Source organism: Penicillium canescens, assembly GCF_028828765.1.
Source record: "Penicillium canescens strain IBT 15451 chromosome Unknown utg000008l_segment0_segment0, whole genome shotgun sequence".
NCBI classification, from domain to species: Eukaryota; Fungi; Ascomycota; class Eurotiomycetes; order Eurotiales; family Aspergillaceae; genus Penicillium; species Penicillium canescens.
In genome coordinates this window covers 1,973,182-1,996,248 of record NW_026703970.1, presented here as the reverse complement: position 1 = coordinate 1,996,248, position 23,067 = coordinate 1,973,182, and the positions used below count along the sequence as shown (strand labels likewise).

At 49.5% G+C, this 23,067-nt stretch overlaps 10 protein-coding genes across 10 annotated transcripts; 7 read left to right on the top strand and 3 right to left on the bottom strand.

The window, feature by feature from the left end:
- Positions 1 to 171: 171 nt before the first annotated feature.
- N7446_011621 (bifunctional phosphatidyl-N-methylethanolamine N-methyltransferase/phosphatidyl-N-dimethylethanolamine N-methyltransferase) lies at positions 172 to 1,009 on the top strand (the record flags this gene model as incomplete). Its single annotated transcript, XM_058520363.1, has 5 exons — positions 172 to 220; positions 270 to 309; positions 392 to 408; positions 459 to 885; positions 937 to 1,009. The coding sequence occupies 5 exons, from the start codon at positions 172 to 174 to the stop codon at positions 1,007 to 1,009; spliced, it is 606 nt and encodes a 201-aa protein (XP_058367887.1).
- A 1,423-nt stretch (positions 1,010 to 2,432) lies between these two features.
- Positions 2,433 to 2,677, bottom strand: N7446_011620 (uncharacterized protein; the record flags this gene model as incomplete). Its single annotated transcript, XM_058520362.1, has 2 exons — positions 2,433 to 2,510; positions 2,564 to 2,677. 2 exons carry the CDS (start codon positions 2,675 to 2,677, stop codon positions 2,433 to 2,435), a joined length of 192 nt encoding a protein of 63 aa, XP_058367886.1.
- A 1,949-nt stretch (positions 2,678 to 4,626) lies between these two features.
- Positions 4,627 to 6,375, bottom strand: N7446_011619 (RXT2 domain-containing protein; the record flags this gene model as incomplete). Its single annotated transcript, XM_058520361.1, has 4 exons — positions 4,627 to 5,786; positions 5,849 to 6,002; positions 6,103 to 6,224; positions 6,303 to 6,375. 4 exons carry the CDS (start codon positions 6,373 to 6,375, stop codon positions 4,627 to 4,629), a joined length of 1,509 nt encoding a protein of 502 aa, XP_058367885.1.
- A 393-nt stretch (positions 6,376 to 6,768) lies between these two features.
- N7446_011618 (uncharacterized protein) lies at positions 6,769 to 10,734 on the bottom strand (the record flags this gene model as incomplete). The annotated part of the gene is made up of 4 exons (XM_058520360.1): positions 6,769 to 8,540; positions 8,593 to 8,706; positions 8,757 to 10,365; positions 10,441 to 10,734. The coding sequence occupies 4 exons, from the start codon at positions 10,732 to 10,734 to the stop codon at positions 6,769 to 6,771; spliced, it is 3,789 nt and encodes a 1,262-aa protein (XP_058367884.1).
- Positions 10,735 to 11,911: 1,177 nt separating this feature from the next.
- On the top strand, positions 11,912 to 14,650 carry N7446_011617 (alpha/beta fold hydrolase; the record flags this gene model as incomplete). Its single annotated transcript, XM_058520359.1, has 1 exon — positions 11,912 to 14,650. One exon carries the CDS (start codon positions 11,912 to 11,914, stop codon positions 14,648 to 14,650), a length of 2,739 nt encoding a protein of 912 aa, XP_058367883.1.
- Positions 14,651 to 15,310: 660 nt separating this feature from the next.
- N7446_011616 (glutaredoxin) lies at positions 15,311 to 16,250 on the top strand (the record flags this gene model as incomplete). Its single annotated transcript, XM_058520358.1, has 3 exons — positions 15,311 to 15,385; positions 15,466 to 15,880; positions 15,937 to 16,250. 3 exons carry the CDS (start codon positions 15,311 to 15,313, stop codon positions 16,248 to 16,250), a joined length of 804 nt encoding a protein of 267 aa, XP_058367882.1.
- A 363-nt stretch (positions 16,251 to 16,613) lies between these two features.
- Positions 16,614 to 17,578, top strand: N7446_011615 (60S ribosomal protein uL6; the record flags this gene model as incomplete). Its single annotated transcript, XM_058520357.1, has 4 exons — positions 16,614 to 16,659; positions 16,903 to 17,206; positions 17,284 to 17,461; positions 17,528 to 17,578. 4 exons carry the CDS (start codon positions 16,614 to 16,616, stop codon positions 17,576 to 17,578), a joined length of 579 nt encoding a protein of 192 aa, XP_058367881.1.
- A 304-nt stretch (positions 17,579 to 17,882) lies between these two features.
- N7446_011614 (triacylglycerol lipase family protein) lies at positions 17,883 to 20,247 on the top strand. The gene is made up of 4 exons (XM_058520356.1): positions 17,883 to 18,112; positions 18,274 to 18,404; positions 18,458 to 19,256; positions 19,313 to 20,247. The coding sequence occupies exons 1-4, from the start codon at positions 18,029 to 18,031 to the stop codon at positions 20,048 to 20,050; spliced, it is 1,752 nt and encodes a 583-aa protein (XP_058367880.1). The 5' UTR covers positions 17,883 to 18,028; the 3' UTR covers positions 20,051 to 20,247.
- Positions 20,248 to 21,249: 1,002 nt separating this feature from the next.
- On the top strand, positions 21,250 to 21,755 carry N7446_011613 (protein kinase; the record flags this gene model as incomplete). The annotated part of the gene is made up of 2 exons (XM_058520355.1): positions 21,250 to 21,674; positions 21,698 to 21,755. Coding segments are annotated over 2 exons (483 nt in total), but the record flags the coding sequence as incomplete, so codon positions are not given.
- A 17-nt stretch (positions 21,756 to 21,772) lies between these two features.
- On the top strand, positions 21,773 to 22,480 carry N7446_011612 (uncharacterized protein; the record flags this gene model as incomplete). The annotated part of the gene is given in 4 exon segments (XM_058520354.1): positions 21,773 to 21,904; positions 21,922 to 22,068; positions 22,123 to 22,305; positions 22,319 to 22,480. The coding sequence occupies 4 exon segments, from the start codon at positions 21,773 to 21,775 to the stop codon at positions 22,478 to 22,480; spliced, it is 624 nt and encodes a 207-aa protein (XP_058367878.1).
- Positions 22,481 to 23,067: the final 587 nt, after the last annotated feature.

The window sequence follows — 23,067 nt, the reverse complement described above, 5'->3', positions numbered from 1 at the left end:
GGTCGAGAAAGACAGGATCCCGTGACCCGCGCGGAGAAACGTCATTTGTTTACTTAAGCGGTTGTTCCCCAACTGTCGGCTGCAGGTTCAAGTCTACTTCACCTTCCCCTCTTCTCTTTCTCTTCTCTTCACTCCTCCTTCTTCTCTGTACCTCTAAACCGTTTCGGCATCATGGCTTCTCTCACTGATTTCATCAATCTGTCCTCCAAGCCTTTACTATGTAAGTCTCTTCCAATTCTCAACAATTTGCATGTGATTGACCCTTGCAGGGTCCGCCGCATCCATCTTCTTTAACCCGATTTTCTGGAAGTGAGTGTCAATTTCGTGTGGATATCTGCAAATGGAATTCGCAACCCTCATGAGGGACAACAGCTAACGAAGTCCGTTCTAGCGTTGTTGCACGCACAGGTTGGCCGACTCAACCCGAGAGCTAACTCGACCTTGGCTAACCACAGCAGAGCACCGCAATCACTTCTTGACTCGTATCTTCGGGTCCGCTTACAATGGCTGCTACGTCCTTGCTGTCATTATTTTCTCCCTCGGGATTTACCGTGACCATCTCTACCAGCTCGCCCTGGAGGACCAGCCCTTCTACGCTCCTGTGTACCAGCCGGTCATTGGCGGTATCCTGTTCGCCATTGGCTCCGTCCTAGTTCTCTCCAGCATGTGGGCTCTTGGTGTAACTGGCACCTACCTTGGCGACTACTTCGGTATCCTCATGGACGCTCCTGTGACGGGTTTCCCCTTCAATGTGACCGGCTCCCCCATGTACTGGGGTAGCACTCTCAACTTCCTTGGTGTTGCTCTCTATAAGGGAAAGGTTGCTGGTATTCTCTTGACTGCCCAGGTCTTTGTTGTCTATTGGTTCGCTCTAGGTTGGGAGGAGTAAGTTTGATCTTCCCCAAGCATTCCCAAAACCAAACTAATAATCTCCAGTCCCTTCACTGCCGAGATTTATGCCAAGCGTGAGCGCGAGCGTGCCAAGAAGCAGGGCGGCAAGAGGCAATAAGTGATATGCATGTACTAGGGTTGGGACATTCAACATCCATAATCCGCACATGACGCTCAAATCAGAGGCCGAGAGGCCAGGCCGCCCCATGCAGCTTACACCAAAAGTCTGGGATTGCCCATGACAATTGTCCAGCACACGGACTCATCCCAACCTTCAACAATGCTGGGCCTGTAGACGATAGACCCATTCGCCTTGTCCTTGATACCGATCAAAGCAGGACAAGGCCCACTGTGATTTCCCTACGCGACACTATAAAAGACATAATTCAATCCACCCATCGCGACAAATTCCAGTACGACTGAACGAGTAAACGATTTTGGCTCAGTAGAGCCGGTTTCCATGTGTCTGTACTTAGCTTGTAAGAGTTTTGCTTATCTTTATGGAAGATGCAGAGATGCCACGGAGGACAATGAGTCTCGCAGCCTTCTACTACTTGGTTTCCTGTACATCTGCTGCAATATCTATCCTTGCTCTCTATCTTACAGGTATGCTTTTAAAACTTTGAGTTTACGGAGTCTACTGTTGCATCCTCTCATATCAGTCATGTGAACCTATGCCTTAGCTTCATATAAGGTCGTTTTAAAAAAAGAACTTCGAGTCAAGACATAGTTGTGGTTTATTAACATACAACAGGGGTCATGGATTTGTATACAGTGCCGCTTATGAAGTAATTGGCAGTCTCTACACGAAACCCAGTCTCAAAGCGAGTATACCGTACCATACTTTGTTTTGCTCTACTTGTCTTCTTTCTTCGCCTCTTTTGGGTCCATTTTCGAGTGCCTCAGGTCATGCTGGTTTATAAATGGCGGGTTAATCATGTAGATTGTATGCACAACAAGTGGAGCTATGGCCTATGACTGTGTTGATATTTGTGACCTTTTTTTTTTTTTGGAATTTCGTAAACAACATTCTAAGTAGGAAAAACACTCGTATCTTCATCTTCCAAAGCCATCAATGACATCCCCTATTCAAACAATTTCAGTTTCGGGGGCCTAAACTTTCTATTTGATAGATTATGGATGTTAATATATATAATATTCAACAATTATAAACACTAAGAAAAGGCTTATACACACTGATCAAACAGACTGAGCGCATGATGGGCTCTCAGCAATCGGCACGCAGTCACCCACTGGAGGGATATATGGACAACTGCATGCAACGCTACTCCATTTTCATAATGATATTTGTCGGGTCCAATGGACTCGGAAGGGTACTCGCTCTGGTCGGACATGGCGGGGAGTTGGGAAGCGAACTAGAGTATATTCTCTATTCTCCCAACCTTCAGATTTGGCTTCGCGTCAAAGGTACGCATCATGTCTTGAAACATGCCCACAAAGGTAGCTTGTCAGTCCATGGGGTTGACTGACGGCAGATCTTCAGAATCGCGAAGGCAGGTTGAAGTCGAGCTTGACCTTTCTCATTGGAGGGCAATAATCTCATTTGGTAGATCTTGGAGATTATTGCGCATAGTGTAGAACTTCTGGCTGGCCCGGATCTATTGGTGTGCATCTTGCTTTTGACATCATAAGTAGGTAGTCAGATGGTGACCACGGACGTTGATGCTTGGCCTGTATCGATGTCCAGATTCGACTTGACTTCAAAGGCTTGTTTTGTGTCTTCATCGTCAACATTGGTAAGGGTAACAGTCACAGCATTGGTCATTGTGGCCATAGTCTTAATAGTAGAGTACTTTGGCTCATCCTGGCTGTGTTCCCGGCCATATCAGTACTCAGTCCACTGGGGTTGAGTCACACTTGTTGACAGGGACTTGTGAAACAGTGGAGGGCTGTAGAGTAAGGCAATAACTGCGATCAGGTAATGGAAAGCCGAGTGTCTATGTAAGAACACTGCGAGGAAGAAAAAAACAAGGCCTTCATGGTGGTCCGTTAAAAACAGAAACATCAGCATACATCCGGGCTTTCAGTTTCGTTGCAAATATATGTATAAAATGAGCCGTCAATGTGGAAAAGCAAATACTTACTTGGAGAGTGTCGTGAGCAGATGCTACTCTGGTATTCATAGCTGTTTGTCGTTCTAGCCCGGCCAAAGTGCTGTGGGGGATCATATGTATCCTGTGATATATCATGGCGTTTGAGGATGTAAAGAGACAGCTTCTTATCATTTGTCTTCGCAGAGTTTGGTATCGAGTTGATCCTGCAGACATATTGGAGCTTCTGGCAGAACCGGCGGATGCAAACGTCCTATTCGATGGGTTTATTAAGCCAAAGGTAAACATGAATTGGGTGACATCGTACTTTTCTCTCTCCCGTGATCCCCGAATAATTGAGGTACCATGAGGTGCGTAGGATAGCGTTTCACAGCTGGGTAGCCTGATAGCTTGATGGAGATAAAGTACGTGGTAAAGGTCCGATGTAATTGAGTTTTCAAGGTGAATTTTCAAAGGAAAATGAGGGATTCTGGGGATTAAGGATTCAGCTCTAGGATTGATCTTTTGTGGAAACAACGGGGGTAGAAGGAGATCAGATTCGGATTGCGAGGAGTTCATTTTTTCAAGGAGGGCATCTTCGCAGGCAATTTGGCGGTCAATGAAAACGTCTGGTCTTTTGTTTTGGCAATCTACCGTGCGGCTGCCGACTGAAGTTGTTTCGATCGTGGTGCGATACATGAAAAGGGTTGGAGTAATTCATGGTGGTTGATGGTAGCTGGAGGAAGCAGTGTTTTGTTGAAATCTTCGAGCTCTGCAAGTTCTTGCGTTCCTTCTCGCTTCTTGAACAAATTCTGTTCGAATTTTATAAACCGGTATCGCATGACTGACACCTGTTGGGCAAGTGTAATAGTCAATGATAAGTGGGCTTTTGATGTACATCTGAGGGCTCTAGGCCTCAAGAAAGGGGAACTAGGCAAGCCGCGAATGCCACCAGTGAAAGAGGAAGGGTTGTTTGCGAAAGTAAGTAGATGTAAGAAGGGGAAGCGAGACCGTAGGAAGGGGCCTTGGGGTTTGAAGATATGATTCAGACGATATCCGGAGAACTGTAGATATCAGGCTTAGTGCTGATCAAATCAAGCTTAGAAACAAGAAACAAGGGTGAGGTATGGTGAAATGGAAGTGAAACGAGAGCGAAAATCGAATAACTTGCATCGTGGCAAGATAGACCAAAAGAGGCAAAACCAAACCTGACATCTCAAAGGAAGCAAAAAGAGGTTGATATTTCTGCTTTGGTAGGATATGATAGAAGGTACGGTGTACGGCTTTTGGTGGTAGCGTGGTGCCCAAGTGACCTGGCGAGAACGGCGACATCATTAGCAATTCCTAGAAAGGATGGGGGGCATAGGACGAGAGGGATAGGAGAGAAAGAGCAAGAAGGAGAATGGATGAAAAGATGAAGAAGGGGAAGACAAAAGGTGGTGAAGAGGAGTATAAATAGTCGGGTAGACATGACAACAACTAACGTTACAAAGTATCAAAAGCATGTTTATTATGAAAATGAGGGTATATACCGACGCCACATGAATCAAAGGACCAACTGCCAGAGCAGAAGGTATATGTAGGTACATCACGGAGACCTTCAACGCCACGCTAGGATGAGACATGAGACCAAATCAGAGGGAAACACAAGAGCAATAACCAAGTCTGAAGAAGTAGACAGCCCTTACTGTCGTCTCCCTCTCCCTCTCTTCGCCTGAGTGCGACTCTCATCAACAGTCTCGACCTCATCCTCGTCAGTACCCTTCTTTAAATCCTCGCCCTCAACAAGTCCCCATTTCTCTCGATCATACCAATCCTCCCCGTCACTCATCTCGCCAACATGGCCCTCGGCCTTGCACCATTCCAAAACATCACCTTTCATGCGACAGGCCTTGACGAGTGAATCGAACATGTGCTCGAAACCACGGACAGTCTCCTCCTGTTTCTGGATGTAGGACCAGAGCAATCTACGGGTCTCTTCCGCCTCTGCGGCGGGGAGACCGAAATTTGCGTCTGGGCGAACGTTGTCTGGGATCAGGAAAAGGGGATGTGGGGTTGGCAGGGTGCTTGCTGTGTCCGCTGACGAGAGAGGGGATTGGTTTCCGTCACTTGGATTAGTAGCGTTGGCTTGCGCGCGAGTTGTCATGCGCCGCGGTGGTTCTGGGGATGAGCCGTCATGTATTTCGGCGTCTAGTTCCATGTCGACGTCTTGTTCATTGTGATCGAGTTCTGGAGCGGGTTCGCCGTCTTTGAATGTGTCCATGTCTTGCTGGCCGTTGGGTTCTTGGTTTGCTTCACGGTTGCTTACACTGGCAGAAGCCTCGGTAGGGTGAGGTGGGAGATCCTTGACTGTAGCATCGGTCTCTTCAGATTTGAACTCTTTGGGCTGGACTTGCGCGTGACCGTTGATAGGTTGATCCTCAGGGGCCACTGGGATCTCTGACATCTCCACGTCATTTTGTTCCTGGGTACTCTCGGTTGATTCTATTGTCGCAGGAACCTCTCGCGCCGCTTCCTGCGGGGCAGCGACTTCTCCGTTGACGGACGGAGAATTGATCAAACTCGGGCCTTGTTGACTGGCAGATATACTTGCCTCATTACTGACAATCCTAGGCTCGAAGATCCAGCGGTCATCCGGTGTCTCGAGTGCGCCGCACGGCATCCAACCACCATCACCCAAGAATTGCCGGTGGAGATTGCGTGCACGCCATAGCAGAGCGCGTTCCTGGCGGAGTTTGAGATCAACAGCATTTGTCATCTGCTCCAAGGCTTGTGAAGTGTAGGGTTGGGACATGGAAGGATGGACGGGGAGTTCCGAAGGGTGCTTCAGGGGACACAAGAGAGCTAGAAAGAAACGAAGCAAGTCAGTGGCAAAATAAAATATGAAAACCAAAGAGAAAACGTACTCTCAAGTGCGATCCCAGAGAATGGGTTCTCCTCCGCGGCCGCAGCATCGGCCTCGGAATCTTCGTCATCCTCTTCAAGTTCGTCCCCCTCCGAATCATAACGAATTGGGTTCGACTGAAGGATGTAGCGCGTGTAGCCAGCATGATCAACCTTCTGTTAATCCGAATGGCAAGTCAGTTTCTCAAATATTCATCTTATCGCCACAACGGACAGAACCCCGAGACCATTTTCGGTAATTCGCAAAACCACGCACCTGCTTGTAGAAATCCTCGGCATTAATGTACCCCATAGCGCCCTCACGAACATACTTCGCATTTGCATGCATTTTGTTCCCACGGTTCGTCGGTTGCATGATAGGATCGTCCGGGCCGGAGTCTAGCGAAGGAAAGAAAGAGAAAGATGTCAGAGAAAACATTCTGTCTGATTTGGAGGCAACGTCGAGGAGGTACTTACCCTCACGCTCTCTGCGCAAGGCCCTTTTCATGCCGGTGATTGTATCGGCGATCAACGCCGCCTGCGCCGCCATGGTTAATGGTCTGCAACGAGGCTGTCGGGTCAGACACGTCGGAGGGCGCGTTGGAGGGGGTTCTCTGGCGAAATGAGGGCCTAAGAACTGGTTCTGAAGAGGGGAGAACAATGAGGTCGGATGTTCCAGTATCCAGGCCTTAAGTAAAAGGTGGCACACTGCGAAGATTACAGAAAGCGGGCTGTAATGGCTTTGGTTGACTGTGATGAAGCTCACTGACGGCGAGAGCTGCGGAAGACCGATCGCCGCTAGGCCGTATTCGGAAACCCGGTTTATGTGATAAGGGCTGCACGTGACCTCATACAAAGTACTTATTTCAGTTGATTTGTATACAATTTCTCGCAATGAGTTCCATTCATCTACAGCTTATAAGAAATATCGCAGTATTATTGTTCAGTCATCCGCGTCAACCCATACCAAGACACCTTTCTTGTCAGACCGCATGTCCCCTGTTGGAAGGACCCGAAGCGTTTTGTTGAAGTAGGTATCAATAACCACCAATTGCGGTTGAATCCATAAGCCACGTTTGGCAGCAAACAGATTGAATCGCACTGTGTGACGACTCAACGGCATGAGCTGGACAACCATGGTCTTCGGTCCGCTAAAGGCAAAATGCTCGCTGGCTTCCATCACCAAATTGAAGGTGAGGAAATGGGCGGATGGGTTCTCAAGGGTGTATTCCAGATGAATCAGCCCGGACATACTGCTTGATGGAGTAGCCGACGCAAGCACTCGAGGCTCTCCCATCGGGACGACAAATCGGGGGATGTCAAGAACAGAGGTTGTGGCTGCTTTCTCCACGTCAGGTGAAGCTGCAGACTCGGATGATTGCCGGCGCCAACTAATTTCCAATGCGCAGTTGAGCGCGGTAGGTCGACGATCTCCGAGGATGAGTTTCTGAACATCGAGGCAGAAGTTTGATTCTCGTAGTTCTTCGGGTCCAAGGTAAGGCGCTGTCGGGCTGACAAGCTCTTCCGGGTCAACCTTGCAAACAGCTCCTCCGTTAACCTCGAGAAGAAGTAGAGACATCTTCTCGATTACGAGTGGTTCCAATGCAAACGATACAACCTTGGAATTGAGACACCACTTCTGCAGCAATCCTCCGGGGGTTGATGCAGCGTTATTCTTAAGCAGGTCGTCGCCAACAGCGAAGAAGTTGGGCCATGGTTGAGGATGAACGCGAGGCATGTATTCATAGTTTGCTTCGAACGGTCGAATGAATGATAGCTCCACGGTAATGTTCTTCATTATTGGCGTCTGAATATCAGACACCAAATGATAAACAGCTGAAATCTCCAATGTGAAATTCGTAGCGTCATGAGTGTCGGCCAGCACAATTGTAAGGTTCTTATCAGAGGAGCGCTCCACAACCCCCACTGACCGCTTGAGGAAATGAGATGGTCCTTCTATGGGGGTGCTGCCGCCCGAGTCGAGAGGTTCAGGGTTGCTGACGCCATCGAGCCACAGAATCTGTGTAGTAGATTCGGGGCTACCCAAGAGTCTGATCTCAGCCGACACATCGGCCGCTTCTTCCTCTTCATTGTGTATACCAATCTGAAGTGCCACCCGTTCATTGGTGTAATAGGTTTCCTTCAGATTAGGAGTTGTGAGGCGGATCTTTGGTGGCTTAGGCATGACCTTGCACCTGCCAGTATCCCGATCCTTACCCACTCTGCGGCGTGTCACGCCCTTCCCGGTTTGCTGCCACCACCAGGACTCGTGCTGGTTTTGGTCTGTAATTGCATATGCAAGATCGAATTTCTCCTCTTCGATCGACATGGTAATTGAAGCGACCCTGGCTTCACCGGCTTCGCGAGGAATGCAGGTGAGGTTGAAGATCTTTGTTTGGGAAGGCCCAAGAGTCAGGTCTGCTATACCAACCAACGTCGGCAACCCACCAGTCGGAGATAGGATCGTAGTGTCTGACAGGTTACTCGGCTCACGCAGCGGAAGAGATGCGATGGATGACGGGGTTGTCGTGTCAGCATTTTGGTTCTGGTCTGATTGAATCTTTATTGGACGAAGACATCCTTCGAAGACCAGTTTGATCTCTGATAGACGGATCGGGGCAGATGACTCGTGGGCATAATATTTAATTGCAAGTTGAGCCTGTAAAGGCTCGCCAACATTGCCATCAGATTTCTCAAAAACCAACGAAGCAGTCACTAAAAAGGGTGGTCAGCATATAACCCTTGCATTCCGGGCTTAACAACATACAGCTTGTCATGACATCCTCTGCACGAAGTACAAGGGATGGTTTTGGTTTCTCTGAGGGGAGACTTTCGAGGCTCCTGTGGATATCATAATGCCAAGCAGGTCTCGGTTGGAAAGCTACCTCGATGTTAGCATCGAATCTTTAACGGTAATTGCAAACAACTCACTCTTGTTGAGCAGCTCCCAGTCCACTCGCAATACTGTTTCACTATCCTGCACTCTTAGGGCACACTCTCTGAGTGCCCATCCAAAATTGACCATCAGATGCCACCATCCAGAGCGGCGCCAGCTGAGAGTCGACCACAGGGGTTGAAGAATAGCATGTGCTTCAGACCATGAGCCAATCCGCATGTATTCCTCGGCAGCCTCAAGGCTTAGACTCTCAACCTTCCGCGTTTGATGGCGTTTTGAGAATTCCTCAAGTGCGGCTTTCAACGTGCTCAGTATTAGTGCAGAATGGTCGAAGCCAGTTCGTCCTTCTTGCGGTGCTTCAAGGTGAGTCTCAGGGACAAGATATGTATCGTATAGATAGGACTTGTTGGCGAGTTGGGAGGCGGGTGACAGCCCAGGAGATAGCCGATCCTCGGAAGGGATTTCTTGGGCAAGTGATCGTCGAACCATTGTATGCTTTGCTGAGCGGTGGAGCCAATAGCCCTCATGGTGCATGTTTTCCCAAGGAGTAACTCGTTCCCCGGTTGGAATTGATTTCTCGGGTAATGTATACAGTTCTCCGGGATGTTCAGGAGAAATCTCACTAGAGATGGACGAAATCTCCGCACGGCGGATGAGTTGTGCCATCACCATCGACCAGCGTGCCTCCCAGGCCTCCCATCCATAGTTCTTGCTCCCCTTGCCTCTGCGGTTGACAATGTCTTTCACACGGATCCTGTGGTCAACCCAGAATCGGACTGCAGCAGTTGTCTGACTGGTCCACAGCAGGCAGCGAATGATTCGGATTGCAAGAGCATCGGCCAAGAGGCGAGCATCATTGAATCGAGGATTCCATCCTGCAATAATTTCAAACACCTCCTCCCCAAACAGGGTGTCGTAGGCACTCTCGTAATTACGACAAGCTGCATCCATTTCTTGGCGGAATTCGGCAAAAATTCCAAGTTTGAACTCATATCGCACATTCCAGCCTTGAGATGACAAGGTCTGGGAAGTGCCACTTGTCGGTGGTGCTGTTGGAGGAGGAATAGTGCCTCTGTTCCGCTTGCGCCTAGCATGTTTGGATAGATCGCGATAATATTCAACGACCGATGGCTGCAAAAGAGAGAAAAGGGATTTCACAAAATCATGTAGTTCTGAGGTGGTTGCATCTGGTGGAATCACAAGGATCGACCTAGGGTCAAGATTTGTTGCCCGCCGAATCCCTGCAATACGATCATCGATTTCACCCTCGTAACCACCCTCTTCTCCATCTTCTGATATCAGGATTACCACAAATCGCGTCTTATAACCGGAGGATTGCCAGTCTTTCTTCAGGCTGTTGATCTCGATCTTGAGCTGATTATCGCGTAAAGAGTTCATGTTCGGATCCAATGATAAAGGAAAGAAATTGATCACTGCAGCAGGAACTAGGCCCTGGTGTTTTGTCACCCATAATGGAGTAAGCAAGCCATCTGGGAACGTGGGAGAACCCGGCGACAGAGGTGATATCGGGGAGTGAAGGACAAATTGTGGGCCAGAATCCGAGTCATTGTTTTTGTCTACGTTCGGACTAGCTGGTGGTGAGGGGATAGGAGGGTCTGCTTTTCGTGGAGGTAGTCTGCATGACTACATAGGTGTCAGGAAAAGTCCGCAGTACCGTCGTAAAATCAAGGAGTTTGGGGCTAGTGACTCGAAACCTACCCGGCCAGAGCTCTTGACTCGATAACCAATATTCGAGGTAGTTGTATTCCCGCTCAAGTTGACCCTGGATTTCCATGGCATCTGAGAGCAATCTTCCTCCAGGAGTAAGCTCCGCAGCTCCTCCGCAACAGCCCCGCTCAACGGTGGGAAGTCGGAGAAGATATGTGTTCCCTTCTCCAACAACAGAGGATAGCTCGATGATGTCTCCGATGCATCTTCGGTGTCAGCCTCTAGCCCTGAAAGCAGGACAAAAGGCAGATTGTGGTTGACGTAGTCTTCGGGGTAGGCGTCCATTGCGGGCAATGGCTGTTTCGCGGGGCGGTCACCGCATGTCTAGCGTGGATATTAGACTCCAGAGAGGGGGTTCAAAGATCAAGGCCGCAATGAGAGCAAGGCCTAGGTATGTTGAGTAAATCGCGATGTTTGGGTAGCAAGTTGACAATGGGGAGATACTGCCGTAGTGGGCGGTCAAGTGTTTACTCCGATCGGAGATCACCTGCATTGTTCATGCAGCGTCCAAGTTGTTCAGAGTAACTTGTAGACCCAACCTATTTTGACAAGTGTATATGGTAGGACTACCTGTCATACCTGAACGGCCTACCGGCTCTCTTTCTTTTGTCGGACTACTGATATCTGAATATCATCTATAGAGTCCCATACACCCATACCTCCTCTGCAATCTATGTATCTGCAACTACATGTATATATATTGGTCTCAACAATCGACATTGTGGGAATATTCTGCAAAAGCTTCGGACAATGTTTGTGCACACCTTGGCAAAACTGGTCTAACTCTTTTTTCAAAAGTTAGCGTGCTCCAATATGAGGAAATGTCGATCTCTCGGCACACGACCCGTATAGTGATTAGAAAGAAACTATTAAAGGGGTCTTCCAGCATGAACACGTCAAACCCTCAGGAATTTTGGACACGAGCTCCACGTGGGGATTTCTCAAATACTTAGATCCTAACATATCTCAGTAATATATTACTATATGCATATAGAGTGAAGTTGATAGACCAATCTATGGATATATGATATGAGGCCAAACTCACACATATCTACTACTCCGAATTGGCGGCACAAAGTGGACTAAAACACACGATCCATGGGTCAATTGACATGGAAACGCGAACTCTCCGGGAAATTAAGATCCCACGGTGGGGATGGCGCGCATACGCTAATGATCTCCCTATAGGAAAACTCCATGGCTTCTCTTTTCCCCTTCAGCCCCTCGATCACCGGCTGAGTCGCTCTTTTTCCCTTTCCTTTTCTTTTCTTCGACATATTACCTGTAACCTTCTTTTGGTCAACTTTAGGTTTCCTGCGACTCAAATCACTTCTGTAAGGGGTTCGCAAGGGTCAGAAACCCTTATCAAACATCCACATCTGCAATAGATCATGCGCGCTCCCTTTCCGCTTGATCCTTGAGGTTTGGCCTGGACGGTTACACCCCTTGACTATTGGACGCCATGCGTCTAAATGAGAACGCCCCGGCCCCCGTGCAAGCAGAGTCGGCGCTGCTAAGCCGTCGCCGCCGTCGCAAGTCACTACCTTCGCGCAATGGGAATGCCGATCCAACATCCCCCGAAATCATTTCCTCCCTCATTTCGTCCCTTTCTACGATCTCCGTGCCTTTAAACTCTCATTTCGATACCGTGCCGAAGATCGACACCGACTCCGATCCTGGATTACCGGAAGTACCTCACACAGCGCCTGTTTACTCTATTCCCCCTTCGGAACAACATGGATTTGGAATGAGCTACGGTGCCTACAAGCCTACTGTTGAGTCACCTGAGCGCCCTCAAAGCCCATTCTTGCACCCCGATGATGCTGCCTCGTCGCCTGTCATACGTATGGCCAGAGCGCCTCCGTCGCCCAAGATTCCCAAGTCTCCGCGATCTCCAAGATTCAAATCCTTCAAACCCGCCGACTCGAATTCCATTCGCCCGGCATCGAGAGACTCGTATACATCTGTAGCTGCTCCGGAGGCTTCGTCATTTGGAACAATCAGTGCAGAGCCTGGTCCCCGCGTGTCAACTGCCCCCAGCATTGCTTCAAATAGCTCCGCGGGCCGGACAAGAAGTTTGAAAGGATCATTTGGGTTATTGAAGAAATCATCTTCCCGAGAATTCTCAAGCGACAAAGACCCACAAGTCGAGCGCCTGCGGAGGACGACCAGTCATAACGAGATTCTACGACATAACATTCCACGTAGCCGAGCGAGCCTGCGCTCATTGCATTCCATGGCGGAAGTGACCGAAGAGGCCCGTCCGGCGGATCTCCAAGAAGAGCCATTTGAAGAAAAATTGGCCAGTACTCCTCCAACCAAAGATTACCAGACTTTCCAGAGTACTCCGGATGCTGGAAACCCTGGCGGCATTGGGAGTGGTAGGATTATTCCTACCCGCGATTCCTCTATACGACATCGCCACAGCCAGTCTTCAGGCTCGAAGACACGCCGGTCAGCCCGTCACAGTCGATATTCTTCTACTGCCAGCAAGGATTCTGGCATTGATAACGGCCTGCCAGGAACGAGCAACGATGCAGAACAGGTAACTCGACGGATCCAACAATTGAAAGACCAGCAACAGAAGATCAAATCGGAGCTGGAAGCGGATAATAGCCCTGGGCAGTCACCCAAGCCATCTCCAAAGAAGCCAAAGCCGAAGACCTCCAAAGCATCACGCGTGCTAGGCCACGATGTCAATCATATCCCCCTCAAAGGCGGTAATAATTCTGTCTTCAACGACAGTGCCCCGTCGCCATCGGTCATGACAGGCAAAAGCCGCACCTCGAGCAGACCAGGCGCACCCCTGGCGTCAAAACCGGTCAACTTACCACACTCTGTCTCTAAATCATCCATGGAAAGGACCGACTCCGAGAGAGCTAGATACAGACAATCACTTGAGCCAATAGCACCATCACACCGCCGCACCCCATCCGGTCATCTGTCGAATGGGCGTCCTTCGTACAGCACGGAGCGTCCATCCAGTGCAGACTCAATTGATCTTGCTGTGGATGACTATATCTTCTCCCCCAAGCTGACCCAGAGAGTTGTGCACCCGACTACTGGTCGCAGCATTGCATTCTCTGAAGTCGGCGATCCCAAGGGTCATGTTGTGCTTTGCTGCGTCGGAATGGGACTTACTCGGTACCTTATGGCATTTTACGACGAATTAGCTCGAACGCTCAATCTCCGACTGGTGACTTTGGATCGCCCTGGCGTTGGCGAGAGCGGATCACACCAGGCAGACGAACCGAGCACCCCTCTCAGCTGGCCAGACGATGTTGCTATTGTTTGCAATTACCTCCGAGTCACCAAGTTCTCTATCCTTGCACACTCAGCCGGTGCAATCTATGCCCTTGCAACGGCTCTTCGAATCCCACAGCACATTCGTGGCCGCATCCATCTCTTAGCCCCGTGGATCCCTCCATCTCAGCTATCTACCATTGGTTCTCAGAAAGATCCTGCGCCCACCAACGCTATTCCTTATGCCCAAAAGATTCTCCGTGCTCTTCCAACTTCCCTTCTCAAAGTGGCTAACTCAAGCTTCATGAGTGCCACTAGTGCCAGCATCACCAGAAGTGTGCCCAAATCACCAAAGCGATCCAAGCGCAAGGCTGCCAAAGAGACATCCAATGCAAATACTGCATTTGCAGTCCCAACAATCCCCTCGAGTGAGACTGACTCACAGTCTCAACGGGTGGACATAGCTCCGACCATCAAACCATCCTCTGCAACCACTGCTTCTTACCGTAAGAGTGATACGACTCTCGGGTCTCGCGCCAAGTCTCCAGAAGATGAGCACGAGCGGCAGCGAGACTATGACACCCGTCTCACATATAAAATCTGGGAGCTGGCCACCACCAATGCCAACCCGGCGGTTGATTTGTTGATCTGCCTGGAGCGTCGCCAGGACATTGGGTTCCGCTACGTGGACATTACGCGATCTGTGGTGATCCACCATGGCAGGAAAGATCCCCGCGTGCCAGTTGACAATGTCCAGTGGCTGGGCAAGACAATGCGCCGATGCGAGGTCAGAATTCTTGAAGGTGAAGGGCACGGCCTCATGGCGTCTGCCAGCGTCATGGGCAGTGTCTTGACCGAAATTGCCAAAGAATGGGAAGACTGGACAATCCTTGTCCAAGGCAAACGCCGGGCAACTGCCAATCACGCTGCACGACCTGGACTCTCGATCCAAACCTAATGTCTCTCTTGATGGTTTATCCCATCTTTGACATTGCGCCACACAAGCCCGGGTGGCTCAACATTTCTTAATCACCATCCTTTCGACACAGTTTAGGCCGCAACAGGCTTGCGGCTCTCTGTTTGACTCACATCTTTCACACTATATCTTACCCCTATCATATATAAACCTAATAGTGCGAAGTCGAATAATGCCCTGTCATGATGTGCTGCGACATGGGTTTCGAACAAAAGAACACCAGTTATTTAGCATAATACCCCGTCATGTATCGAACTAATCAATATTGATCATCATGTTTGTATTCATCCTCTTCAGTGTAGACATAAGTACATCCCGTGACGTCCATAGCTTACTCCGCCAAGCATTGAGCCGCCTCCCGCAATCAGGGATGACCTTGGCCCCTTGAGAACCCCACTTCTCCTGACTTGTTTGAGCTTTGGTTTCATTCACAAAGGAGTATTGCCGCCTTACTCAGATATCTTAGCAGCTCGGATGTCCCGCGCCAAAAATTAAACCAACTCAGGCCCGGAGGCGGATCTCTTGGCTGTACTCGTCGCGTTCTGGTCGCGTGTGGATTGACCAGTTTTGATGGTCGAACGCTCGGAACTGTCAAACAATCTTGGACATAGCTTTCGATTAATAGCGAAGCAATCTTTCAAAATGCCTTCTCAACGGCGCATGCGGCTCCTTGTCATTGGGGTCGTCGCATTGCTTTTCTTGACCTTTTACTACTCTGTACGTGTTCGCCCTTCACCTTTCACTGCTATTATTTAGGCACTTTACTTTTCAAGTAGCTAATACAATTCACTATGTAGGGCGAAGCAAGCAAAATCCAAAACCAAAAGTTCTACCGCTCAACTCTTGACGCCATGAAAGCGAAAGAGGCAGCCAAGCACGCCAAGACACAAGAGAAGATCCAGAATGCTATGCATCCGCCAGGACAGGATGGTGCAGCAGCAGTCAAGGTGCATAGCGCGGATGCCGAGAAACCCGCTATACCACCTGCTGCAGGGAACGAGGATGTGGAGGAGATCCCCATCGCGGGACGGACGAAGATGACCGTACCCAAGAACAAGGCGAATACGGATACAGATACACCCGCAGAGGTTGATTCAAGCTCCAACATTAAGAGTGAGGAAGAGGAGAAAGAAGAGAGAGAACGGGCGGAGAAGGCGAAGAAGGAACAGGAGGCGAAGACGGAGTTGAATGCGATTCTCAAGCGCGCTCCAGGTATGTCTTCACTTCCACTCCTGATACCAGTGTAGCCCAGACTAACGGCCCTGCAGTCATTGTCTTCTCCAAATCCTACTGCCCCTACAGTAAGAGAGCCAAGACCATCCTGCTCGACCACTACTCTATCCAACCGCAACCGTTCGTGGTCGAATTGGACCAGCACCCACTCGGGCCATATCTGCAGGCCCTGCTCGCCCAGAATACCGGGCGTCGCACAGTCCCCAATGTTCTCGTGAGCGGACAGAGTATCGGAGGTGGAGATGATATTGCTGAACTGGATCAACGCAACGAGCTGGCATCGAAGCTGCGACAACTAGGCGGGAAATGGATCGTGGATGTCACACACAAGGTGGACGATTCACTGTGACATTAGTACTTAATTCTTAATGGGTGCCCCGGTGGTATGGATCTGGTTGGCGTTGCAAGAATTTAAAATGCACTGTATTGTACATAGTCATATCGAAGAGCCTTGGAGAGATAAATCGGGTGAATAACCCTGTTGTAGCGGTACCTGGTCTACAGCCACACCGCCCATACTGAAGAAGTACAAGTACTTAACCCCTCGATAAGCTGATAAGGAACCCTAATGCCGCTAGCCCCGATGTGGCCCTAAGCGACGCACAATCCCGTGACTGCCCAATTTCGCTCCACCACCAAGTCCAATCCGAATTTTGAACCTCCCCGACATCGACAATCTACACCCCCTCGGCCAACACCAACAGTCACCAAGATGCGGTACATTCACTCCGAGGAACGGCTGCCCATTCTGGACAATGGTGAGCGACTTTCTTTTTGCGAATTTGGAGGATTGGAGGGAGAAGCCGGTCGCACACAATCACTGGATCCGCAAACACTCGATATTCGACAACGAAAAAAATATACACCCTCACGAAACTACGACAGAATTCAACATCGACATGGAAGGAGAATTGTGTGGACCGGCGACTCGCTCCGCCAGGAATTTGTGAATTTCTCTTCACAAGCAGACGACTAATTTAATGTTTTTTCTCCCTTAACAGTGAAGGTTCACATTCGTTCCCGCATCGTGACCGTCGAGGGTCCCCGCGGCAAGCTCGTCAAGGACCTCTCCCACATTGCCGTCACCTTCGGCCGCCCCGAGAAGGACGTTATCTCGATCGAGCTGCACCACGGTGCCCGTAAGGGCGTTGCCACCCTCCGCACCGTCCGTACCATCATCAACAACCTGATGATCGGTGTCACCCGTGGCTTCCGCTACAAGATGCGCTACGTCTACGCCCATTTCCCCATCAACGTCAACATCGAGCCCAACCACGAGACTGGCCGCGCCGAGATTGAGATCCGGTATGAGATCACCATCTGAAGAATATTTCTGGAGTCCAGGAATACAAGTGATGGACTATGACTGACTTTTTATACAGTAACTTCTTGGGTGAGAAGTACGTCCGCCGCGTGACTGCCCAGCCCGGTGTCGATATCGCTCCTTCCGCCAACGTGAAGGACGAGCTCGTCCTCGAGGGTAACTCTCTGGAGGGTGTCTCCCAGAGCGCCGCCGACATTCAGCAGATCTGCCGTGTCCGAAACAAGGATATCCGTAAGGTGAGTTTACACACTGCTATCCTATCCAGTCTACCAGTCTACCAGACGTTTACTAACTCCCTCTAGTTCTTGGACGGTCTGTACGTGTCGGAGCGGGGCAACATCATTGAGGAGTAAATGTGACGCTTGGGATGTATCGGGTGTCTGGGAGAGGTTTCTTTAATTTCGCCTACTTGCATATAGGGAAGCAAAGCGAAATGTCAAAAACAAAACGACCCTTTTGAAATTCACTATTCCCTAACGCGTTCATGGCTTGTATGTGGCATGTAGAAATGTGCGCCCGAGGCAATTCGATTATACTTCAATGTTGTTCCAGTAACAGACGTAGAGGTTGAAGATCCAGGGAATTTGGACTCGGGGTCTGAGCTCGCGGACTTCGTTCAACTTTCCTCCTACATTCGACTGTACATCCAGACACAATCAATTGCAGTATCCCTGTCTACTCGTTTTATTGTCGAACACATTGAATGATCTCATAATATACGCTGAAGTCCGACTGAATAGCGCGTGACGTTAGCATGTGAAAGCGACCGTCGCCATCACCCGAACACCCCATTCTTCTCAGAAATGGGCTCCTGGTGGTTAGGGCTGTGGAGCATCCTCAGCGCAGTCTTCAGTATGTTACTGGATGTCACGCAGTTCTGGAAAGATGTGAGTGTTCCTCCTAAGGCATAGCCCAGGGTGCTAGAGCTTGTATGTGGGGTTCAACTTGAAGCCGAAGGCGTCGAACAGAGAAGACCCGACATACTGAGACCCGATGAATGGATTTGATGTGGTTTCACTTGAGCTATCGACTAATCAATGTTTACTAGAAACTACTGTCATGGCTACATTCAAAATCACCCCGAGATCGGCTCTTCCATACGCTCGCCAACGCGCAGAGCTATGAAGAATGGGAAGAAGCCGCGTTCGAGCTCGATGAGCTCCTAAGTAAAGATCTCTGGTATTTATCCACTCATCTCACTAGTTCTTGACCCCTAGCTAACCCATACCCAGGCGCCAAAACCCAGTTAGTCGGCACTACGACTACAGACTCATCCTAGGCCGACTAGAATCACTCATGGGCGCGCGCGAGTCCGAAGACATCCCAACCCTAGTAAACCTCCTGCGCTCAGGTCTACTGCGCAACCTAGGAAACATAACCTCAACAAAGCTCTTCACGCACGCCTACGCAGGCACAAAGCTCCTAATCGACGATTACATTACTCAGGTCGCGCTGTCAATCCAGTATGTGGCATCTGTGCAGCCGGCACCTATTCATCCAGGCGGTTTTACTTCCCAAGCGAAGCTGGAATTGCTGCATGATACGCGGCAGGCCTTTGGGCGGACGACGCTTCTATTACAGGGTGGTTCGGCGTTCGGGCTGTGCCATCTGGGCGTTGTGAAGGCGTTGCATTTGCAGGGTCTTTTGCCGCGGATCATCACCGGTACGGCGGCGGGTGCGATGATTGCTGCTCTCGTGGGCATTCATTCAGAGGATGAGTTGCTTCCGTTACTTGATGGTGCGGGTATTGATCTGTCTGCGTTTGAGCGGCGGAAGAAGGCGCTTGGGGGTGATGGCTCTGTTGATGGGCAGAGTTGGTTTGGGACGTTTTATCGGCGGATGAAGCGGCTTGTGCAGAAGGGATATTTGTTTGATGTTGGGGTTTTGGAGGAGTGTGTTCGTGCCAACGTTGGTGATCTTACGTTTGAAGAAGCGTATGCGAGATCCAAGCGGATTCTCAACATCACTGTTGCGACGACGGGGAAGAATGGCACGCCCAATTTGCTGAATTATTTGACTGCGCCGAATGTGGTAAGCCTCAAACGCCCCAGCCCCAGCTCAAATAAAGTCTGCTAACATCCATCCAGCTCATCTGGTCCGCTGCTGTAGCCTCCAACGCCTCCTCATCGACAGCACTCTACTCACCAGTAACAATCTACTGCAAAGACGAAACAGGCGCAATAACACCGTGGCCACACACGCAAGACGCAATATTCCGACCCTGGCGACACGTCCACTACAACGAAGGCGAATCACCACTATCCCGAATCTCAGAACTCTTCAATGTAAACCACTTCATCGTCTCCCAAGCACGGCCTTACCTAGTCCCATTCCTCCGCTCAGAACTCAACCTCCTGGATCGCCGCCAAACAGGCTGGAACAACCTCTCCCGCTCAGCAATGCGCCTAATAATCGTTGAACTTCGCCACCGACTCCGCCAACTGGACTACCTAGGCTTTTTACCCGCATCCGTGAGCAGACTCCTCATCGACGAAACAATCCCAGGACCGAACCTGACTCTCGTCCCGGATTTATGTTTCTGGGATCTGAGCAAGTTATTCCAGAGTCCTACGCGTGAGAGAGTCGCTGAGTGGACACTTAAGGGTGAGAGGGGTGTTTGGCCTGCTATTAGTGCATTGAAGGTGAGGGAAGCTGTGGAGATTGAATTGGATAGGGGGTATCAGCTTGTGAGGCGGCGTAGGCCGAGTGATGCTTCTTTGTCGGTTTCTGTGCCTAGGCCGACTAATGTTATGAACGAGGGTGTTCCGAGGCGGAGGAGGGGAGGGAGTGAGAATGAGGAGGGGATCCTTGCTGATCGGGAGTGAGGGTTGTGGCTTTTTGTGTGTTATGTGGGGATTTACCTGGGTTTGAGTGTTTATCATACTGTATGAAGCCTCTTTCCGTTTGTTTTCCTTACTTCATTTATATCTCGAACTTGTACAATATGACTCCTAGAGCTATCAGTCGAGGCCCGGATCAAGAATCAGGAGAGCAAACAAATGAATTCACCAATCAAATTCACAGCTTAGACGCCCAATGCTTTCTTTGTTGATTCCGTTTTTACGAGCCTTCTTACCCGGACATCCTGAGAAGCTAAGGCTCCTCTATACATATTGGAGAACAACGATTTAATCTTCCTAGGATCCACTACATAAGACCTTTAGTTTCAGCACGTGGCATATATAACTGCGATTCTGAAAACATTTCAAAAAGGCTAGTGATATAGATCGAATTGGCCCCTCCCCTGCCTCCAGGGCAAAAAACTTGTCGGGAAACAACCTCGGCCTATCCTTTCCTTCCCGAAAGAAGGCTTCGATATCATCCCAGCCGACGAGTAGATTGAAGAAGAGCGACTCCCAGGCTTTTCTCCAGGAGTCTACTATCCCCTAAATATCGGCGAAAAGCTAAGTAGTCGCTTCCAAGTTGTCGGTACGCTCAGATATGAATTCACATCGGTGTGGCTGGCTCGAGATCTCAAGTAGGCCACCCTGTCGCCGCTGATAACGTTACCCAAAATACTAAACAGAACAGTATGCTTGGTCATGTAGTATTTAAAATCTTAACACGTGGTGCAGAGGCAGGCAGGGGACTGATATTATCCTCCGAGATGCGCCAGAACCGCACACGAAATGGTGATCTGTATGTAATTTTCTCATCAACAGCATATCGAGGAGCCTCCCTCTTGTGATCCTCAAATTAATACCAGAAACCTTGCACCAAGCTTGAGGTTTGTTGCAGCGATCCGAAATAGTCTAAGGGATTCTATGGATCATGTGGTCAGCTACTATTTGTGTTGACATCGATTCTTGGGCGCATCACATTCAAGATAATCCGCATCAACATTATCTTTGTCTCCGATCGCGATTTCCTTGATACTATCAAGGCCTATTGCCGCGTCGAGGGCTTTGCGGCTTTGTACCATCTCCAAGTCCATGTTAACCCCATCCCTCTCACAGGAACATGAACCAGTCCTTTCATATATCTCCTGTTGACGCGAAACCACTACATCAATATAAAGCCAGGAGGGTATCGTCCCATCAAGTTGGGAGACCACCTGAAATCTGGAAGATACAAGGTGCTCCATAAACTAGGATGGGGAGGTTACTCGACCGTTTGGGGAGCAAGAGATCAAAGATTGTATAAAACTCCATTGGTGAGGGTATCTCATGCTAATACTAATGTCTATAGAGATATGGTTTATGTTGCTATCAAAATCTGCGTGGCTGAAAGAGATAGGGAGATACGAGAGCTTCAAACGATGAAGATCATGAGATCTTGTCACCCCCGCTTGCAGTATGCGGTTCACATGCTTGATTCCTTCGATATACAGGGCCCGAATGGAGAACATAAATGTCTTGTCTATGGACTTCTTGGGCCTAACATCCCTGATACAATTAATACACACTTTCTAGCGGGAGGCTCCCTGGAAGACTCGCTAAAGCCATGGAGGTAAGTCATCTTTATATCCCGAGAATACGTTGGAGAATTCTGATACATGATGTGATCCAGATCTACATACCCGCAACTTAGCCTTTACCGTTCCTCAAATGACTGAGTTGTCTGAGAAGGGCTTCATTGATATGCTCGGAACTCCCGAAATCGGCAATGTCCGAAGAAGGGATGGGAAAGCCTTGGGACCTACCTTAACTGAATATATTGTTCGGTCTCTTCATACCGGGGTTGGAAACCAACCCAGTCGATTAAGATAATCGACTTTAGAGAATCTTTTTTATACGCCGCAGCACCGAAGAAATTACATACTCCTTTACCTCACCGAGCGCCTGAGGTTATATTTCAGGACCACGTTGACTACCGAGTCGATTTGTGGAGCATGGGTCGTATGGTAAGTGGAGATAATCAGTACCTTGAAAATCCACACTTTTACAGGTATAAAAAGCTCTTCGACCTTTTTACCGGCCAGCCACCTTTTGACACATTTATGATAACGCACCCGGTTCTTGTCCGTCAAATGCAAGAGATGGCAAGCGACATCCTACCTGCTAGATGGCATAATAGTTGGGACACAATGAAAGAGAAAGACAGCGAAACGCCAGAAACCCGCCGCTCCCCCGCACCCCGGGTATGGCTTGCAGGAATGGTTGGAAGAAGTATACTTTGACGGTGAGCAAGAACAGAATGTGACTCCAGAGTATATAACTAGGCTGGGGCAAGCTATTGGGAAGCTTTTATACTTTGCGCCGTGTGCACGAGCATCTACGACAGAAGTTTCGCATGACCCTTGGTTCAATGAGTAACTAGTGTCCATATATGACGATTAACTATTTAACTTGACCGCTTTCTGGCTATCTATAGGAATTCAATCATCGGTCAAGGCGAATGTAAGCAATGCAGATCTGTAGATCCTAGAAAAAGAGGGGGACCGAGGTTGCAAGGGGTCAAAGCGAACGGAGGATTCTTGTACAACAGAAGAAGTACACTCCTTCCAGACGCCATGCATATGGATATATCTGGTGATCAGACGCTGATCGGTGACCGAAGCAGGAGAAACTCCCCACCTCGATCGATCAAGCTAGTTGCACCGCCACTTTTCTGACCCAATCAAACCCGCGACAAACCCGTGTTATGTGGCGCTACGTGGCTCAACTGGGGCTCGTCTCATCATCTAAGCCCCTATTGGTCAAGTTCTGGCCCAGAAAGTCTTGGCAGCGTCATGAGCTGTTTGCAAAGTACCCAAGCTGCCGCAAGCAAGCAAGCCCCCGAAAGTACCGGGCCTGATCTGCGCTTCCAATCTCGCTTGCTTTCCTTTTTCCTCTGTCAGCCCTGTAGCCCTATGGTTGGGAGAATTCGAGTCTGCCTAATTTGCTCCCTGCTCCCCCCACCT